The sequence below is a fragment of the Nerophis lumbriciformis genome, linkage group LG03, assembly GCF_033978685.3.
Source record: "Nerophis lumbriciformis linkage group LG03, RoL_Nlum_v2.1, whole genome shotgun sequence".
NCBI classification, from domain to species: domain Eukaryota; kingdom Metazoa; phylum Chordata; class Actinopteri; order Syngnathiformes; family Syngnathidae; genus Nerophis; species Nerophis lumbriciformis.
This window is the reverse complement of record NC_084550.2, coordinates 38415215-38437528: the sequence shown is the minus strand read 5'-3', so window position 1 is coordinate 38437528 and position 22314 is coordinate 38415215. Positions and strand designations below refer to the sequence as shown.

Genomic DNA, 22314 nt, shown 5'->3' with positions numbered 1-22314 from the left:
ATCAAGTGTTCATTCAAGGCTAAGGCAAAATATCGAGATATATATTGTGTATCGCAATATGGCCTTAAAATATCGCAATATTAAAAAAGGCCATATCGCCCAGCCCTAGTTCAATGATGCCATTTCTGTTTGTCATGTATAATTTTGTCTATTTTGTGTTTATCCTTGAATAAACAGGTCAGTTTCTTGTTACCAACCATTGTGTATTATTCAAACTCCCCTAATTCAGCTTGCTAGTTGTTATCAAGAGTACTAAAACCCTTTTCAACATGATTCTGACAACTAAGTAGGCTAAATAACTTTAAACTTTAATACATGCTCGGATAGGCCTGTATCGGTCAGTATCGGTATCTGTCAGTATCGGTATCGGATCGGAAATGCAAAAACAATATCGGTATCGGATCAGAAGTGCAAAAACCTGGATCGGGACATCCCTAATTTAGAGTAATGTCATCACTCCTTGCAAGTTCTACTATATATGATAAATCACAGTTTATAAAGATAATTTATAAGATAATCCACTAAGTCGAAACTTGCAGCATGCCTGTTCACATAATAACATTTAACATAATGTAATCGCTCCTCGCAAGTTATATATGAAGAATCACATTTTAGAGAGAAAATCGGTAAAAGGATTCTAAAATAATCCATAAAGTCAAAAGCCGGGCCATGCTCGCTCAAGTAATGGCAACAAAATAATGCACATAAAGCACAGGAGAATTGTTAATGGCGTTATATAAATAGGATAAATAAATGACAATTATTTAGTTTGTTTAAAAAAAAAAAAGGCACATACCTGTTTTATAAGAAATATATAATCTTATTTAATTGCTTAGCATATTTTGACCTCCATTGGATGGCTTTTAGTAGGGATGCCAGCATTCTTTTAAAAATTGTGTTTCATATTCACTCAATTCTAAATCGATTCAACATTTTCTAAAATCAATTAAAAAAAAAAAAGATTCAATATTTAACCCTTGTGTGGTGTTCGGTCTGTGGGACCCGTTTTCATTTTTTATTAAAAGAAAAATGATACAATTAATACATTTTTCAAACTGAGACTCACTGACTTAGGATCATTTTCTGTGAAGAACATATATCAGAATACATATTTAATGACCACACACCATACACCCCCCCTACACATTTCTATTACATATAAGATGTCCGGGTCCACTGGCTAATAGAAGTGTGGAAATTGATGTTCTGTGTACCACACACACACACACACACACACACACACACACACACACACACACACACACACACACACACACACACACACACACACACACACACACACACACACACACACAGCAGGCCTAAACAGGAGGAGGACAGAGAGTAGGTACACAGAACATCAGAGGGTCAAATGTGCGAGAAAATGAGAGCAGACAGTGTTGACAACAATGTTGCAACCTTGTGTGGGAACCGCAGGTGCAGAAACACAAAAGAAGAATCCCTGTGGGATGCAGAAACTGGCAGAGAAATTTTCCGTGCAACGTTCATATTGTTGTTACTCAGCCAGCCTTTGTGGGTCAAACACTTTTATGTTAAATACTGAACAGATGTTTATGGGGATAAGGTAAACATCTGTTCAGTATTTTAACATACAAGTGTTTGATTGTGAGGCATTAAAAGCCACAAAATGCAACGGGTCCATCAGACCCACAAACGCTGGCTGAGTAACAACAATATGAACATTACACAAGGGTTAAAAATACATTTTAGGCCATCTCCAAGCTACCATAAGGAGCTTTTATAACCTTTTAACCTGTTCTGAAAAAAAATCATTATACCAAATAATACATTGCAAGAATTGATTTGAATCATGAATTGTGTTGACTCGAGAATCGATTCTGAATAGATGAGAAACCCCGGTAATCAGAATCAGATCGAATTGTTAGGTGTCTAAAGATTCACACCCTTAGTTTTAGTGTGTTTAATAAACATCCATCCGTCCATTTTCTACCGCTTATTCTCTTTGGGGTGGCGGGGGGCGCTGGAGCCTATCTCAGCTACAATCAGGCGGAAGGCGGGGTACACCCTGGACAAGTCGCCACCTCATCGCAGGGCCTGTTTAATAAACAATTCAACGTTTTTCTATCTGCTGGAAAGCGTTTGGACACCCCTGATGTAGATGCTCACTGAGCTGAAGTCTACCAAGTTTTGTTATTTTTGTTTTTTAAACTTTTGCAGCTTATTTTTTCTAAATGTTTAAGATGGATGTCGTCACCTGACACAAGTCCTGACACGCCGCCATATAAAAGTCATAGTGACTACTAAATTCACCAAATCCTATTAAGTAATCTTTAAATGAAAGAGGAAATGAGAATTTCGAGATCATTTTAGGTATTTTTTTATTGGTCTTTTTTCCTTCTTCCTGTGAGCATCTTTTTTATAGTTCTTTATTTTTTCTGTCAAATATTCTTTTCATTTGTTAATGAGCACTTGGATGCCCAGCTTGGCCAATTATGCCCATTCTAATGGCCTTGATTACCCCCCCCCACCTCCCTCACATGTCACTCATTCATTCGTCAGCCTCTTATCTGCTATGCCGCAGCGCACGCCTTCTAATTAAGCCTGAATTAAATGACCAGCGGTGGCTTGGTGCCGCCATAGCCCACCCCCATCTGTGCACGTGGCGGCTTATTTATGTGCACTCACGCTCGCAAACACGCCACTACCTGCTGTCTCCCCATTGTTGCTCCATGCAAACTGGCACTAGAACTTAATGGACTATTTATGGGTTATAGCTGTTGACATCCAGTGAAGCACATCAGATATCAGGATTTAGAACCTGAATAGGACATTTTAATTGAATTTTTATATTAAGCAAGCAATGTTAAATATGGATGTAATTGATTTGATGTCAGAGACAATAATGTTAGAGGCAATTAATGTACAGCATGCACACCTTTTAATCACTTGAAGTCATATTGTTTGATATTATCATGGTTATTTATTGTGCCTTAGCTTGTTTAATGTTATATTTTAGTAGATAGTCTGTCTGGGGCTCAAATAGCCTTTCACATCAGTGCAATTAAAAAAACAAAGTGGTATCACTTAGCGCATCGTAATTCTTCTATTGATCAACCTCTATAGTCAAAGAACTACAGTGGTTTACCAGTTTAAGGACCTCCGCCAGGAGATTATCCTTTGCAGGGGTCGGTTTCTCTCTTTAATTAATTAGGTACCGTATTTTCCGGACCATAGGGCGCACTGGATTATGAGGCGCACTGCTGATGAATGGTCTATTTTCAATCTTTTTTCATATATAAGGTGCATTAAAGGAGTCATATTAGTATTATTTTTTTCTAAAGGTAAAACACTTCCTTGTGGTCTACATAACATGCAATTGTGGTTCTTTGGTCAAAATGTTGCACATATGATGTTTTACAGATCATCTTCAAGTCGCTTTCTGACAGTCGCTTCAGGATGCGCCGTTTTGTGGGCGGTCTTATTTACGTGGCTCACCTTTGACAGCGTCTTCTCCCCGTCATCTTGGTTGAAGCGGTGTAGCGTGCAAGGACGGGAGTGGAAGAAGTGTCAAAAGATGGAGCTAACTGTTTTGATGACATTCAGACTTTACTTCAATCAATAACGGAGCAGCATCTTTTTATCCGTGGCTCACTAGTGCAACAACAACGCCGGAAATGTGTCCGGTGAAAAACCGTCCGACCAGAACTCTCTAATAACTAAAGTTCCTTGGGTGAATAATGTTAACTCACTACACCGGTATGTTTTAGTGCTTTCATGGCAGATATAAGTAAGAACTTTACATTACTTTATATTAGAAATGGCAACAGCGGAGGATGAATGTCACACAAAAAGAATAAGCTTATCAACTACAGCAGGTACCAAAAGGTAAGAAAAGTTACTTTTGCATAATATTGCGAAACAAAATGCCAGATAATGTCTTACCTTATACACACACCATAATAATACTCTTATGTTGAAGCACATCAAGCGGTGTGGCTTCATAGCTTACCAAAGTTGTACTAAAAACATTTTGATAGATTTTTGAGCGCCGTGTGTAATGTTCTATATTTTCAATGGAACATATAAAATGTTGGTGTTGTTTACTTGAGTCATATTGCAGTCTATTTTGTGTGTGATTGCCTTTATATTGCAGTCTACACATATCTTTTGTTTGACTGCCATCTACTGGTCACACTTATCATTACACCATGTACCAAATAAAATAGCTTCGAGGTCGGTAAGCAAAACCATAATTATTCCTTACTTAAGGCGCAATGTCGAGTTTTGAGAAAAAAGGATTTTAAGTGCGCCTTATAGTCCGGAAAATACGGTAATTGGTTACTTAGATAGCACATGGGATAATGCAATGGAATAAGGAACAAGTGATTCAAATTAGTGCTGGGCGATACATCAAATATACTCGATATATCGCGGGTTTGTCTCTGTGCGATATAGAAAATGACTATATCGTGATATTCGAGTATACGTTCTCACAGTTGCTTTTAGCTGCGGGCATTACACTACAGACTCTTCTCACTCTTTGTTGTCTCTCCTTCTCACAGAAACATAAAAACAAGCGCACCTTCTTATATATGTCACATACGTATACGCCCTCGCGGAGCAGAGGTAGCAGAATGGGTAACGTTAGCTGTGGTGCGAGTGGTAATATGAGAGAAAGAAGGTGCAAATCTGATAACAAATGAAGGAAGAATTAATTCCCAAGAAAAACAGTAAAGTGTCCATCGTCTGGCGGTGGTTTGGCTTCAAGTGGGAATATGTCGAACAGACAACCGTAATTTGTCAAGTATGCGGCAAAAGCGTTGCTACAAAAAGTAGCAGCACTGCTAATATGTAGCTTAATTTGAAAAGTCACCCGCTAGAGGATGAAGAGTGCTTGAAACTCTGCATGTCAACATCTCTGTTCGGTGCCACAAACCCACAAAATGCCGAGGCAACTATTTCCACATCAACATCGTATGAAAACAATAGTCAACAACAGAAGGAGATAACGTCCGCAGGAACCTACCACTATTATGCAGCTCATTTTTATTTGACAGTTATTGAAATATCTTGTGTGACATCATGCACAAAAGTGCACTTTATTTGTTTTAATCTATTGTAGTGGCGATCTGTACAAAAAGTGCACTTTAATTTAGTGTTGTTTTGATGTCATCTTAGTGACATCATGCACAAAAGTGCACTCATAGCTTGTTTTAAAATGTCTCTGACAATCTTGCACTTTCTGTTTTGAAATTACATGAATGTTTGTGCCACTGCTTAATAACTGTTTAATAAATACACTTTTGGTTGTGATTTCCCTCTCTGCATGAAAGTTTAAAATGAGCATATATTAATGCAGTATGAACAAGAATGTTTTAATGTAGACACATAGAATCATCATACTGGTGTGGTTATATGCATCAAGTGTTAATTCAAGGCTAAGGCAAAATATCGAGATACATATTGTGTATCGTGACATGGCCTAAAAATATCGAGATATTAAATAAAGGCCATATCGCCCAGCCCTAATTCAAATATTTCAACGTCATTTTGTTACCTTACGTTGGCATTACGAGGCTGAACTGCGTATGCTAGCGGCCCCACCTCCACCTACAGAGCGAGTGAATGACTGACAAGAGGTTTCACTTTCTGAGAACCGATACAAAGAGGGAACCCTCGTGCAGCCTGTTTGGAAGAGACAAACATATAGGGCTCGGTGTCATAGTCAATTCCCTAAATCGATTCGATTTAGATTCTAAATGTTCTAAATCAATTCATCATGATTCGATTGGATCTGCTTTTATATATTGAAAATGTTTCAAATCGTTTACTTTTGACAGTTTAGCATTTCTTTAAGGTCTCAAAAAGGGCAGTTTTGAAATAAGAAAATAATTTTTTGTGAAAGTGTACCGGTAGTTGTATTGCAACATTCCAATACTACAAATTGCCTTTAGATATTGTAAATTTGTATCTTTATTACAAAATGTTTTTTTGTTTTTTTTACATTGAATTTATGTAACTTAATTTTTTGCATTTGAATTTTTTGCAGCAATTCATCTTCGGACAATTTTGACCAGTATTTTAGGCCACTGTATGATTGTGTAAATGTGTCAATAAGTATTTTAAGCACACTCTACTCGTGTAAGGTGCTTTTTTTTAACTTTTATTTTGTTAGCGCAGTCAGACCGAATGTGGCGCACCGCGCTATTATTGTGAAGGGGGGGAAGTATACTGTGCTGCTGTTCTCAGCTTGACGAGGAAAGAGGCGACTCGGTTGAAGTTGAGACTGTTCAAAAAAAAAAAAAAAAAAGAGAGAGCGCCTCTAAAGTTGCTACCGCTGTTCTGTTTGTGCATTACATGCATGATGTCGTTCCCAACAATACAAGCAGATGAGATGTGTTGTGGGTGTATGGATTGTTCTTGCTAGCTTTAGCTTTGTAGTTTAATCGGTCTTAATGTCTTTCAGTTTAGCTACAAAAAATACAGTAATTGTCAATTAAACAAAATCAAGATAAAGCTTTCAACTAATTGTGATTCAGGTTTTTGCTATAAACGCCCAGCTCTACATGAAAGATAGAATATCAAGGTTAAGACAGAAGTACTGATACTGTAAGTGTAACATCCTACCTGGTCTCGTAAGGGTTACTATATAACCTCAGTAGAAGTACCTGTGTTTGCCTGGACATAGAAAAAGTCATAAAACGTGTTAATTACAAAGCGCCTGTCAAATAATATGGCATAGAACATGACAAAGTCTGTCAGATAATATGTAACGTACATTGTGACATTTTTGGGAGCTTTTCAAACCTGTAACCTGTTTTAAAAAAGTTAATTATAATTATATATAATATGATTTTTATCAGACTCCAGTGTAAACGCCCACAGGCCACAATGTGGCCCCAACGTGGCCTCTAGTGGGATCTGAGTCAAGGATGTCATTGTGGCTTGTGCAGCCCTTTGAGACATTTGTGATTAAGGACTATATAAGTAAACTTTGATTGATTGATTGATTGATCGACGTCACTTGCATGCGCACTTCGATAAAGTGAAAACAAAGGAAGTTGACCGGGAGGAAGTTGCTAATACTACAAAATAAAATAAAAGTTGCAACACCTTAAAAAATTTGTTTTTTTTAAGTGAAAGTAAATGAAAGTACCGTATTTTTTGAAGTATAAGTCGCACCTGCCGAAAATGCATAATAAAGAAGGGAAAAAACATATAAGTCGCACTGGAGTATTTTTTGGGGAAATTTATTTGATAAAACCCAACACCAAGAATAGACATTTGAAAGGCAATTTAAAATAAATAAAGAATAGTGAACAACAGGCTGAATAAGTGTACGTTATATGAGGCATAAATAACCAACTGAGAATGTGCCTGGTATGTTAACGTAACATATTATGGTAAGAGTCATTCAAATAACTATAACATATAGAACATGCTATACGTTTACCAAACAATCTGTCACTCCTAATCGCTAAATCCCATGAAATCTTATACGTCTAGTCTCTTACGTGAATGAGCTAAATAATATTATTTGATATTTTACGGTAATGTGTTAATAATTTCACACACAAGTCGCTTCTGAGTATAAGTCGCACCCCGGCCAAACTATGAAAAAAACTGCGACTTATAGTCCGAAAAATACGGTAATATAATGTATGAATGTTGGTCCTGGGTGTACCCCGCCTTCCGCCCGAATGCAGCTGAGATAGGCTCCAGCACCCCCCTCAACCCCAAAAGGGACAAGCGGTAGAAAATGGATGGATGGATAATGGTGTCTTTTAATGCCCCATACTAACAGTACATTAATGTTGTCTTGTCTTTCCTCCTTAACTTTCAGGACTTTTGCAGAGACGTTCCACAGCCTGTGTCCAGATAAGCCTTGGGTCACCAAGCTCAGCTCGGCCGGCCTGGTCTACCTCCACTTTGGTCATCAGCTGCTGGCCCAGCTGACTCAGCTGAAGGAGGACGATAAGCAGCTAGAGGTCCTCTACGACAAAGTAAGTGCGGGAAGACCACTTTAGACCATGTATCCTTGGGCAAGACACTTCACCCACCTTGCTCCCAGTGCCACTCACACTAGTGTATGACTATGAAGGAATCTTTGGTGGTGGTTAGAGAGGCTGTTGGTGCAAATTGGAAGCCACGCTTCTGTCAGTCCACCCAGGGCGGCTGTGACTTGGAGGTTAAACAAATTGAGTTGTGACATGGAGCATTTACCGTATATAGGACTGTGGTTGTAGATTGCTTCTGGTTTGCAGAGCTTTGAGTTTCCCTCCACATCCATCTCACTGAGATGTTTTTTTTTATTGTTTTTCCCCTTTTTTAGCTCATTAGGGTAACCAGAATTTAGAAACACATCTCTTTCAGGCCAGCAATAAATATATATACAGGTAAAAGCCAGTAAATTAGAATACCGTATTTTGAAAAACTTGATTTATTTCAGTAATTGCATTCAAAGGTGTAACTTGTACATTATATTTATTCATTGCACACAGACTGATGCATTCAAATGTTTATTTCATTTAATTTTGATGATTTGAAGTGGCAACAAATGAAAATCCAAAATTCCGTGTGTCACAAAATTAGAATATTACTTAAGGCTAATACAAAAAAGGGATTTTTAGAAATGTTGGCCAACTGAAAAATATGAAAATGAAAAATATGAGCATGTACAATACTCAATACTTGGTTGGAGCTCCTTTTGCCTCAATTACTGCGTTAATGCGGCGTGGCTTGGAGTCGATGAGTTTCTGGCACTGCTCAGGTGTTATGAGAGCCCAGGTTGCTCTGATAGTGGCCTTCAACTCTTCTGCGTTTTTGGGTCTGGCATTCTGCATCTTCCTTTTCACAATACCCCACAGATTTTCTATGGGGCTAAGGTCAGGGGAGTTGGCGGGCCAATTTAGAACAGAAATACCATGGTCCGTAAACCAGGCACGGGTAGATTTTGCGCTGTGTGCAGGCGCCAAGTCCTGTTGGAACTTGAAATCTCCATCTCCATAGAGCAGGTCAGCAGCAGGAAGCATGAAGTGCTCTAAAACTTGCTGGTAGACAGCTGCGTTGACCCTGGATCTCAGGAAACAGAGTGGACCGACACCAGCAGATGACATGGCACCCCAAACCATCACCCAACCATGCAAATTGTGCATTTCCTTTGGAAATCGAGGTCCCAGAGTCTGGAGGAAGACAGGAGAGGCACAGGATCCACGTTGCCTGAAGTCTAGTATAAAGTTTCCACCATCAGTGATGGTTTTGGGTGCCATGTCATCTGCTGGTGTCGGCCCACTCTGTTTCCTGAGATCCAGGGTCAACGCAGCCGTCTACCAGCAAGTTTTAGAGCACTTCATGCTTCCTGCTGCTGACCTGCTCTATGGAGATGGAGATTTCAAGTTCCAACAGGACTTGGCGCCTGCACACAGCGCAAAATCTACCCGTGCTTGGTTTACGGACCATGGTATTTCTGTTCTAAATTGGCCCGCCAACTCCCCTGACCTTAGCCCCATAGAAAATCTGTGGGGTATTGTGAAAAGGAAGATGCAGAATGCCAGACCCAAAAACGCAGAAGAGTTGAAGGCCACTATCAGAGCAACCTGGGCTCTCATAACACCTGAGCAGTGCCAGAAACTCATCGACTCCATGCCACGCCGCATTAACGCAGTAATTGAGGCAAAAGGAGCTCCAACCAAGTATTGAGTATTGTACATGCTCATATTTTTCATTTTCATACTTTTCAGTTGGCCAACATTTCTAAAAATCCCTTTTTTGTATTAGCCTTAAATAATATTCTAATTTTGTGACACACGGAATTTTGGATTTTCATTTGTTGCCACTTCAAATCATCAAAATTAAATGAAATAAACATTTGAATGCATCAGTCTGTGTGCAATGAATAAATATAATGTACAAGTTACACCTTTTGAATGCAATTACTGAAATAAATCAAGTTTTTCAAAATATTCTAATTTACTGGCTTTTACCTGTATATGTATATAATAGCACAGGGGTCGGGAACCCAAAAACCCAAAACGTCGAAAGAGCCATATTGGACCAAAAATACAAAAAACTAATCTGTTTGGAGCCGCAAAAAATGAAAAGCCGTATAAAAGTTTTATAATGAAGGCAACACATGACGTAAGTGTCTATATTAGCTATAATAGCCTACTATCAAAATGACTGTGTCGCAGGCTGAAGAAAATCTTTGTTGACAGAAATGTTGAAATTTTGTATTTATTCTACGCATTTTTACAACATTAGAAACCATTAGTAAATCACAGGCTACTCAGAAGATGAGATCACTCCTGCAAATTACTGGCTTTTAATGGCCAAAGGTATAGATGTGTGTGTCCAAGTTAAAGGAAACGGCAGGCTGTCTTTTTCTAATAGATTATTACAATCTTTGGCAAGCAAGGTAATGTTTGCTGTGGTCTGGAACAACATGGCACACAAACGACTATCTGAAATGCAGCCAATATTACATACAGATAATGTGTCATGAGACATGCAAATATAAATTAGACACAGAGAAAATAAATGAAGGGAATTAAATGAGCTCAAATATGCCTACAAATGAGGCATAATGATGCAATATGTACATACAGCTAGCCTAAATAGCATGTTAGCATTGATTAGCTTGCAGTCATGCACTGACCAAATATGCCTGATTAGCACTCCAACAAGTCAATAACATCAACAAAGTGCATCTTTGTGCATTCACGCACAGCATAAAACTTTTGGTGGACAAAACGAGACAAAGAAGGAGTGGAAGATTTTACATGTAAACTGCCGAAATTTGTAGGACAAAACAATGTTCACCAAATACTCATCAGTGAAGCATAAACACAAACATATAAAAACAGTGGGCTTTCTAACAATTGGGAAGGTCTGTGTCATGTTTGTCCTCAAACAAAAAACATACTAAAACAAAAACATTATTTTTCCTCAATCTTTTTCCATTTTCAATCATTTTTTAAAACTGCCACTAGGATGGCACTAAAGAGCCGCGGGTTGCTGTCCCCTGGTCTAGGGGTTCACAAAATTGTTTTATTCACATCCAAATCCAAATCGCGATTCTTATTCATTCCAAATCTAAATCTTTTCATAGTTTTCAAAAATCCTATTAAAAAATTTTTTTTTTTTAATATCAATACATTTTGTAAAATACATTTTTAGGCCATCTTCATGCAACCAGAAGGAGCTTTTCTAACCTGTAACCTGTTTTTAAAAAGTTCATTATAATTATCGCCCTGTGATGAGGTGATGACTTGTCCAGGGTCTACCCCGCCTTCCGCCCGAATGCAGCTGAGATAGGCTCCAGCACCCCCCCGCGACCCTGAAAGGGACAAGCGGTAGAAAATGGATGGATGGAATATAATTATACTAAAAATAACAAAACATTTAAAAATTATAAAAACAATATACCGGTAATTAAAAGCATTTTAAAAAATGGCAAAAGAAGAATAAAAAAAAAATATATATTACACTAAATAATACATTGCAAAAATCATGTTAAATCAAATCGTCACCCCGAGAATCGGATTGAATCTTTAGGTGCCTACAAATTCACACCCTTGTTATTGTCCATTGACCAAAAACCAAGCAGTATGCAGGAAAAGCAAATTGTTTCTTAATGTTCCCTCTGCCTTCATTACACAGTTGGCAGTGCAGAACAAGCAGAAAATGGAGCGTTTATTCCGAAATGTGACAATTCCACTGTGCCAGATTCCAACAGAGGACACCACAGTTACCGGTATATTCAGTGGATTTTAGAACCCGGGAGCCCACCAGCATGAGGCCCCTGCGCGCACCTTGACAAATGTTAGCCTAAATATAATCACTGTTAACTTGCGTCATCTCCAGTCTGTTTAAAGCCTCAAACAGATAGCAACTGTCCTCTCTACTTTAACGAGCTTGCCGCGCACTTTAGCCCTCAGTAACTACCGATACATTTGGGCCTAATGGCTTTCAAGTGCAATGCCAAAGTTCTTGCCTGTTTCCCATGCTTAAAAATGGAGACAAGGTGCATTAACATAAAACTGCTGATTATGCCTCTCATCACAGATTGATCTCTCACACATTTATTCACATCCTGGCAGCTCTACGAGAACTTTGTGGAGGAGGTGGATGCCGTAGACAACGGCATTTCACAGTGTGACAGTGAGGCGCGCTATGCCATCTCCACCATGCTGAGCGCACGTGTCAGCTACCTGAATCCACGCTGGAACAGCAAGAGTCAGGACACTGAGGTGTGTGTGTGCATCCATCCATTTTGTGACAGAAATGCTATATGCTCAGCATAATAAGTAGGCAGTCAGAACTAGAGGTGGGCATCATTGGGCACCTCAAGATTTGATTTTGACTACAATTCAACAGCTACAATTCAATTACAAATCGATTATTGATGCATCTTTAATTTATGTATATTGATGCAGTTTTACATTTATTTTCGTTTAACTAAATAAGCGTTTGGAACTTGCATTTTGTTTATAAACAGTGCATTTGTAATAAACAGTTAAAATAATTCCCATCCCATTTATTAAGTTAATGAAAATGTGTGCAAAACTGGAACATAAATGCCCTATAATAAAGGAGCTGTTTGGATCACTCGGTGAGGTGGCTGGCTGCAGTCAGCCACATTTGAGAACTGTCTGCATTACTTGTTTTTACAGTAAGGAAATCGATTATCAATTATTGACATTTACTAATCGATTTTATAATCGTCCATGTCTGAATTGTGATGCATCTAAAAATCTATTATTATCCCCACCTCTAGTCAGAACCTCTAGTGCTGCAATAGCTAAAAGTAATTTCAATCTATCCCCAAAATACACCAAATGTCGTAAAATAAGCAGTTCTGCCCAAATGTTTTGGACAAATATTCTTTAAAAGTCAAACAAAATGTTGAATTCAAACCATTGTCATGCATGATGTTAGCAAAACTTGTGCATCTAAAACAGTAGTTTTCACAGTGAGGTGTAGCAGCTTGAGAAAAATAAAGAAAAGCATATTTTGCCAACCTGTGAAGCCTGTGCTTCTCAGTTATTTTCTGTCATGAACCCACTGGGAGACAGACATTTTTCTTACGACCCCCCCTGAATCGAATTACTATTGAAATTGAGAAATAACAATTGTTTTGATGCATTGCAATTCGGACATGGACGATTATACATTCGATTAGTGAACGTCGATAATCAATTTATTTATTTTAGATAAAGTAATGAAGACCGTTTTAAAATTTGGCTGACCTCAGTGAGCCACCTCACCGAGAGATCCGACTAGCTCCTTTATATTAGGGCACTTATGTTCCAGTTTTGCACACATTTCCATTAATTTGATAAATGTCAGAATTAATTTAACTCTTTCTTATTACAAATGCACTGTTTTTTTAAAGTTGCAAGTGATAAACTCTTTTTTTAGTGAAACGAAAAAATGTAAAGCCGCATCAAAATATCTAAATTTAAAGATGCATGAACAATCGATTTTTAATCGAATCGTAGCTCCTGAATCGGAATTGTAGTCAAATCGTGAGGTGACCAAAGATTGCCACCTCTAATTGAGAACTTGATCATACTCATTTATCTGTACAATGTGAGATACTGTATATTATTTATATAAACACCTTATTATCAAAGCAGATGAATAAAATGAGCTGAGATGACATCTGCAACAACTTAACCCAATTTCCTCGTTAATTTTATTCAATTCAATTCATTCAAAATGCCATCAATAAAATGCACTTGTGTTTGTTCGTTGTCCATAACATACGCCTGCCCATATCATAACCCCAACCCCACCATGAGCCACTCGATTCACAACGTTGACATCAGCAAACCGCTCTCCCACACGACACCAAACACGCTGGTGGAAGCAAAAACCAGATTCACCGAAGGACGCTGGTTCAGACGAGCTATTGGCGGCCATCGAGCAGGGTAGGACGAGCTCGACATCTTTGGCCGGAAGTCTTCCTGGGAGACTGATACTCAAAACAAAAAAGCTGCACCTACCGGGGCAGTCTTATGTGGTAGTTTCTGCACCTGTTAGACATTAAGCATTAATAGACGAGAGGGTGGAGAAGGCTTTGCACATCTCTTCTTCACTTTAAAAACTGTGCTGGTCAGGCAAACAGGTCGCCGAATAACAAGCTAGGCATCGCACAATACCCAACGACGTTCAAGCCCTACGGTGATGCAGAAATTGTGACGGGAACAGGCAAGAGGATGCTCCTGGGAGTTCTTAGCCATGACTCTGTGGTGCGATGGTCGTCCACTGTACACAGGGGTAGATATGGTACCCATATCCTCCCACAGCGACAGACCAGCACTTGTTAGGGGTTCTCAGATTCTTTGAGAAAACAGCTAGAGAAAGTTGGTCAAAGTTACACATTCTACTGCATGGGTAAGCCTGACGACGCCCCGAGGGCTTCTGGCGTCGGATTTGCTATTTGCGCCAAGCTTACCAGACAGCTTGACAGCCTACTTCATAGGATCATTGATCGACTGATGACCCTGAATCTCAAGCTCACAAAGGACTGCTTTGCCAAAGTCATCAGCGCCTATGCTCCCACCATGACAAACCCTGACGACACCAAGGAAGCTTTCTATAAGGATCTGAATCGCGTTTTCTTAGGAGTCAACAGAAAGGACAAGCTCATCATCCTTGGACATTTTAATGCATAATTTGGAACTGACTACATCGTTTTTTCTGAATATCTTAGGGCCCCATGGCAAGTGCAACTCTAATGGACTGATGCTGCTATCACTGTGTGCTCAGTATAAACCTTCTATCACCAACATAATTTTCCAGCAAGTGCACAAATACAAGAACTCACGGATGTATCCTCGATCAAGGCAGTGGCACATGCTAGACTATGTGCGCAATAGTGCGCCAGAGAGAACGCTGTAACGTTCACATGATGGGTTCCCACTTCTCTGTGAGCGCTTTGAGTATCTAACAATAGAAAAGCGCGATATAAAATCAAATCCATTACGTTCACACACTATTGGTCCGATCGTCGCCTACTTCGGCGCTAGGTAAACAGACAGCTGTCCTGGAAAAGTAAGAAGGCGAGGATCAAGCCCCTCAGGAAGCTGAACATTGCTCGGCTAACCCCCAACATGAAAGCACTACAGCAGTGTCTCCAGGAATCCCTCTTCCAAGCTTGGAAGAGGAATAGAGGTCCTACCGAGAGGCTGTCTACAGTTCTGCAGCTGATACCCTTGGTGTTGTGGGGAGGAAACACCGTGATTGGTTCGATGAAAATAAGGAAGACATTCAGAGGCCAGTCAGCAAGCAGCAAAAGGCCTGCAAAGATCACCTTGATGACAAGATCAGCAGCAAAAAGAAACAGGACTACCAGCAGGCAAGTCAACTTCTTCAACAGAAACTGCAGAAGATGAAGAATGGCTGGTGAGAAAAGAAGGCAGAGGAACTACTAGCAGCAGCTGAAAACCATGACATGAAGATATGCCACGATAGCCTTTGAATGGTTTATGGACCTAAGGTATCTGGTTTAACCCTAGTAAGATCTTCTGACCAGTCCACCTTGTTAACAGAGAAGGCCACATACTTGCTCGCTGGGAAGAACATTTTAACAGTGTTCTGAACAGAGTCAACCTTTTCTAAAAAGGCAATTGCATCGCTGCCAAAACAACCAGTGAACTAATTGATGGAAGACCTCCCTACTAGTGCCGAGGTTGCCAAGGCACCAGTGTCATGGTCTTTGCTGTCCATCAGCTACAAGAGAAATGCCGTGAGCAAAATTAGGAGCTTCACGTGGTATTTATATACCTACCAAGGTCTTTGATGTCGTGACCTCGACCGGTCTGTGGGAAGATTCTTCAGAAGTTTAGCTGTCCAGAGAAGCGGACATCACTGATCAGCTCTTTATATGATGGCATGCAAGCCAGAGTCCAAAAGAACAGTGAAACTGTACAGAAAGTTGCGTGGGCTTTCGTACTAAATATGGACGTACGATCAAAAATAAACTCTAGAAAGAGGTTCCGCAGCCTCCGAAGCAAAACCTCCAGGTTCTGTAACAGCTTCTTCCCTCAGGCCGTAAGACTCTTGAACGCATCATAATTAAATTATCCCCTCAACTCCCCCCAAAATGGATTAACCCGCTGGAATAAAAAAGACAATATAACATACATCCATAAACGTGGACGCATGTGAAAAAGTGCAATATATTTATCTGTACAGTAATCTATTTATTTATTTATATATATTTATTTATTTTATATATATATTTATATATTATTTATATTTATATATATATTTATTTATTTATATATGCACCTTATTGCTTTTTTATCCTGCACTACCATGAGCTTATGTAACGAAATTTCGTTCTTATCTGTGCTGTAAAATTCAAATTTGAATGACAATAAAAAGGAAGTCTAAGTCTAAGTCTAAAATCCAGAAAATTGTCAACTTTGGCATTCAACCTATATCTAAAGATCGCAAGAAAGACGCTCGTTTGCGGCACTTTTTTTTTAAAAAGGCAAAAAAACCCACATGAAAACAAGAGGGGAACACCAGGAACACAAAAGGATGACACAAGAGCACAGAGCTCCTGAACTCCTTGCATGATACCAAGTGTTTCACTAAAGCTTTTTTTCTAAAATTTGTAGCTCATCCTCCCTATACTAGGGCTCAAAATATAAGGTTCTGAATCATCATTTGTGTCAAACTAATCTTTGTTGTCTTTCATGAAATATAGCATGATTACTAGTGTTGTTATTGTTGAAGGGAAAAGCAACTGTTTGATGCGTCTTTCAAATGAATACGCCGCCGTATGCTTAAAACGACCACACTACGTCATGAATGGGCCTGTTACTACAATACATGTATACTTACGTGTATAAAAAACTTTAATGGAGGTTTTTAGAGCGTTTAATAGGCGGAACAGATCGACTCCCATTGGCTACTTTGTTAGCTGACTTTTGCTAACGTTTAATAGTTGGAATTAGGTCTGCAACAACTAATCGATTAAATCGATTAAAATCGATTATAAAAATAGTTGGCGATTAATTTAGTCATTCGATTCGATTTATGCTATGCGCATGCGCAGAGGCAATTTTATTTTTTTATTATAATTTTTATTTTTATTTTTAAATTTTTTTTATAAACCTTTATTTATAAACTGCAACATGTAGAAACAGCTGAGAAACACTAATCAAAACAAGTGTGGTGCCAGTATGCTGTTTTTTTTTCAATAAAATACTGGAAAGGATAGACGTTAGAGATGCGCGGTTTGCGGGCACAACCGCGGAGTCCGCGGATTATCCGCGGATCGGGCGGATGAAATTAAAAAAAATTAGATTTTATCCGCGGGTCGGGTCGGGCGATTGAAATAAAAAAAAAAAAGATTTTAAATTGATTCAGGCGGGTGGCAGTTAAACCAATTCGGAAATATATATACATAGTTAAATGTTGTTACCCAAATACGAAAAACGAGCAGGCACCTGCTGCATATGCCACAACAGAAGAAAAAAAAAGAAAAAGAGATGGACACTTTTACGGAGCGGAGAAGGGAGGGCCCCACCGGGAGCCGTAGCTGAGGCGATCCGCGAGAAGGGCCCGACGCACGTCCAGGGTCACTACCGCGCCCACCGCACCGACACCCCACCTCGTCCGCCTTCGCCGCGGCCGGCGTCACGCGCAGCAGGTAAGCAGCTTACCTGCCCGCCACCCCCGTGGCCGGGGGCTCGTAACAGGGGTCACTCCGCACGCGCCGCACGCGCAGCTTACCTGCCCGCCACCCCTGTTGCCGGGGGCGCGTAACAGGGGTCACTCCGCGCGCAGTGCGCTCACGAAAGGGGTGGGGCTCACCCTGGTTGATATAGAGAGCAGGACGGTGGCCATGGAAGTCGGAACCCGCTAAGGAGTGTGTAACAACCCACCTGCCGAATCAACTGGCCCTGAAAATGGATGGCGCTGGAGCGTCGGGCCCATACCCGGCCGTCGCCGGCAGCGAGATGCGCTTGGAGGTGCGCTCAGCGCGGCTCCCATATGATTGCGCACTGGTGTGCGTCTGGGTCGTGACAGCGTGCCACGCGAAAGTCTGTGCTGCATTGGATCAGTCTCCTTTCTTTAACAGGCAAAAGCTTTATAACCTCACCATACCTGCCAACTTTTGAAATCAGAAAAACCTAGTAGCCAGGGTCCAAGGGCCGCAGGCCCCGGTAGGTCCAGGACAAAGTCCTGGTGGAGGGTTCAGGGCTTCGCCCCCCGACGCAAAATGATTATTAGCATTCAGACAGGTTAAAATGTTGCTAAAACCATCACTTTTCTATCAGTCACAGTGACTTTTCAAAACAAAAATATTACAGCAAAAATCATATGGGTTGATTGGCATGTTTATTCTGTAAGCTAACTTCAATAGTTTGAAATTATTTTGACAGTTAATGCCAGTTATCCTGTCAACCTTTCACAAGACTTCAATTTGTTAATTGAAAGTATAAACAGTATAAACACTTTTTACAGTAAACAAATGGTAAAACAGTACTAAACAATTCCATAAAAAAAAAAATTGGTGTCATTATTAACTTTCTGTCCAAGCTTGTATAATCTACTGCCTTGTTCAATTGTAAAAAATATTCTGTGCCTAAAATTCACATTTCTATCACAATTATCATACTGTAAACATGGTAAGCTAACTTCATTAAAATTAATAGTCCTGTCAATAGCATGGAATTACAATTCAAATGTAGTTTTTTTGTAAGCCTTTCAAAAGAATTCAAAATATGAAAAATGAATGAAAATTAATTTAAGCCATCAGACACTTGAAAAGTGGCACATCACATCTCTAATGTAATCATTTGAACTTTTCAACAGAAATAGCACTGCAAAAATATTAAGGACATACTTCTGTATTTTGGTAGTTATGCTGTCAACATTTAACAAGATTTCTTCAACTTGGACTTGAAAGCATAAATAGTATAAACACTTTTAACAGTATGTCGTGCTGTGAAATACAGCCGACAGGATTGCGCACCAAACACGAAGCAAGGCCAAAGCGCATGCATGGTGCAGGAGAACAAAGGACTTCTTTCATTTAAGGTTTGTGATAAACCATCAAACTCATTCGTTAAAAGGACTCTATAGTAATATAAAGCGAATTTTTCTGGACATTATCATGCAAGAAAAGTTTATTTTTGGGACCGCGATCACCGCGTAATGATTTTTAAAGGTTGCATTACAAACATTTAACTGTCCCATGTGATCAGCCAGTGCGATTGGAAGTCCATGCTCAATTATTGCCTCCGTAAATAAAACTTCGGCATTTATCACATCCAAAGAATCTGTTTGGGCGACGAAAAACGTTGAAAGTTTTCCACTTGTATCGCTAGCAACGGCATTAGACTTGTGTTTTTTTGTCCCAACGTTGTCTTTTACATCGCTAATTCCTCCGTGTCCGATCGAAAAATCTTGTCTGCACAAGGTGCAATTCGCGTAGTTTTCACCCTTTTTTTTTTTTAAATGAATGAAAAACCGTATTTTTTATCACTGCAACCGTAACCCGGAATAGGTTGATGAAAACCGTACGAATTACGGGAAAACCGGAGTAGTTGGCAGGTATGCCTCACTAATGCCTTGCATCGTCTATAATAGATATATAACAACGGGCGGGTGCGGGCGGATGGCGGGCGGGTGCAGTTCTGATCAAACGTTACATCGGGTGGATGGCGGATGGTTGACGACTTTCTGATGCGGTTGCGGATGAAATAATTGCCTATCCGCGCATCTCTAATAGACGTGTAGTTTGTCTGTTTTATCCGATTATTAATCGAAGTAATAAGTGACAGATTAATCGATTATCAAATTAATCGTTAGTTGCAGCCCTAGTTGGAATGCATAGAAAAAGAAAAATGTGTGTTCTTGTCTTACATGAATGATGGACAAAATACATTTAAAAAAAGTTCAGTTCCCCTTTACAATTTTGTGTATAAACGTTAAACTAACCCTTTAAGGTAGTTATTGTTTGTGTGGTGCACTCAGAGGGTAATTTTTCTAAACCTCACACAGCAACTGGGACCCACAGCTCCGTTAGTTTGACTTTCCGCTTTCTCATTAGTGCAGACATGGAATGCCCGCAGGGAAATGGCACGTGTTAGTGAGCGTCGTCTCACAAGAGACCTTCAACCCTACTTATATAGTGTGTCAACTGTGTCAACAGACATTTTTCCATTGTTTGGCCCCTTTCTCTGGGGTCCAGAGTGGCCTGTTTGTTTTGTGCCATTTCAGTTCACACAAATCTAATTGAAGCTATAGCAATTTTCTTCAATAGCGTAGGCCCCACTCTTTGGACAGCTCATGCAAGGATGCAGCGATCATACAGTATTTAATTGAAAGAATGCCTGCCAAGACTCAACAGAATAGAAACCGTTTAACAATAGTATGCCTTCTCATTTCCTCCAACCGTGCTTTTTAAAGCTCATGATTTTCCTATTTCCTGCAGTGCAAGCCTCTACAGAAAGTGCATACATTCAAGTAGAGGAGATGAAACGCAGCGCCTGAAACAGCATTTTGTTTTTGCCAGACTTGTTTTGAATTAAGACTGTTATTTTTTTGTTTATTTTGAACCTGCAAAGTTACATTGAATTACACAATTGTCAAAAAATGCTATAAAGAACGATTCAAATTTTAAGTAACTGCTCGTCAGTTCTTTCCCTGTGTTAACAACAGAAAGTGGCCACAAGTAGAAAGTGGAACATGTTCTTTTTTTATTGCATAAAAGTAACTGTGTTCATACCAAATGTCTCCAGGAGGGGTTCAAAAAGGCTATGGCTATGGTTGGACAGGAGTTTCTGGACCGTTTGGATTTCTACAAGTCATCTTGGTTGCCAGCACGCCAGGTCGTGGAAGAGGCTGTCAGCGAGCGACATAAGGTACACAGCTGTCAGAGCACCTGCTAAATGTTGTGCAATTACAGCCAGTATATGATTAGTTATACCATATTATTAGGGGTGTAACGGTACAACATAACCACCGTTTAGTACGTATGTCTATTTTGAGGTTAAGGTTATTTTGTAACTATATTTTAACTGTATGTGAATAAAATGCAAAAACTGCAAACTGATGGCAGGTAACTACAGTCTATACAATTTACAAATAAAACAAAATGTGTTTGAAAATATATTTTTAAATAAAATATAATAGTACCGGTAAATACCGGTACTTATTTTTAGATCTCTGACAGGGAAAGCCAAAAGTGGAAGTGAAGTAGTGGTACAGTAAGCGGTTTTGCTCTTGCTCTAATGTCTTTAATAGTAACAGTAATTCAGTACAGTATGAGTCATTTTCAAATATTAGCTTCTGCCCTACTAACTGTTGCAAAGATGTCCCAATGATTAGCCTGCAGACGACGCTTCAAGTTGGTTGTATTTTTACCAGAGAAAATCAAGCCAACGTGTCTTGTTGTCTATTGCGGAAAAGGGGAAGTGCATCCATAATTATTCTTCTCTTTCCTTCAGGTGAATAACACATATTTTGTATTGAGGTGTGTAACAATTAGCGACGTCCCGATCCGATATTTGGATCGGATCGGCCGCCGATATTTGCAAAAAAATGCGTATCGGCAAGGCATGGGAAAATGCCGATCCAGATCCAGTTTAAAAAAAAACCAACGCTCCGTGTTTTCCAACGCACCTATTTAAATAGTACATTCCACTTTTCTGCTGCTCCCTATAATTTCCGTTCCACATTTTCCAGCACACCTTCAACACATCCACAGGTCTGTGGATTCTAACGCAGTTGCTTTTAGCTGCTAGCATTACACGACAGGCTCTTCTCACTCTTTTCTGTGTCTGTGCTTCTCACAGACAGCAAGAGCACCTTCTTACACACGTCACATACTGTCACGTCATACGTCACAAACTGTCACGTCATACGTCACATACGTATACGTCCTCCCCGAGCAGAGAGGTAGCAGCATGGCTAACGTTAGCTGTGATGCTAGCGCAGCCGTGTGACCAACGTTCTCTCTAAGGTGCGCGCTTGTGCAATTGCGCACGATTTAAACGTCCTCTGCGCATAGCAATTATATGCCACGCACAAAATCAAATAAAAAAATAAGCGCATAACAATTTTCGACACACCGACACGACAGAGAAAACCGTTTTCGTCATCATTGTTCAAATATTATAACGTCTGTCGAGACGCTTATCTCCGTTCGGTGCCACACGTCCACACCATCAAAATGCCGAGGCAAAAATTTCCAGATCAACACCGTATGAAAAAGTGTGTGATTTTTTTTAGTTGTGATTTCCTTCTCTGCATGAAAGTTTAAAAGTAGCATATATTAATGCAGTATGAAGAAGAATGTTTTAA

General features: G+C 39.6%; 1 protein-coding gene across 2 annotated transcripts in view; it reads left to right on the top strand.

The window, feature by feature from the left end:
• The window catches only part of myg1 (myg1 exonuclease), a 102768-nt gene that overhangs the window by 38636 nt on the left and 41818 nt on the right, over positions 1-22314 (top strand). For both annotated transcript variants that reach the window (XM_061937715.2, XM_061937716.1), the window contains exons 3-5: positions 7826-7985; positions 12081-12230; positions 20751-20873. In XM_061937715.2, the coding sequence (XP_061793699.1) occupies positions 7826-7985; positions 12081-12230; positions 20751-20873 (433 nt within the window). The remainder of the gene's footprint in view (positions 1-7825; positions 7986-12080; positions 12231-20750; positions 20874-22314) is intronic.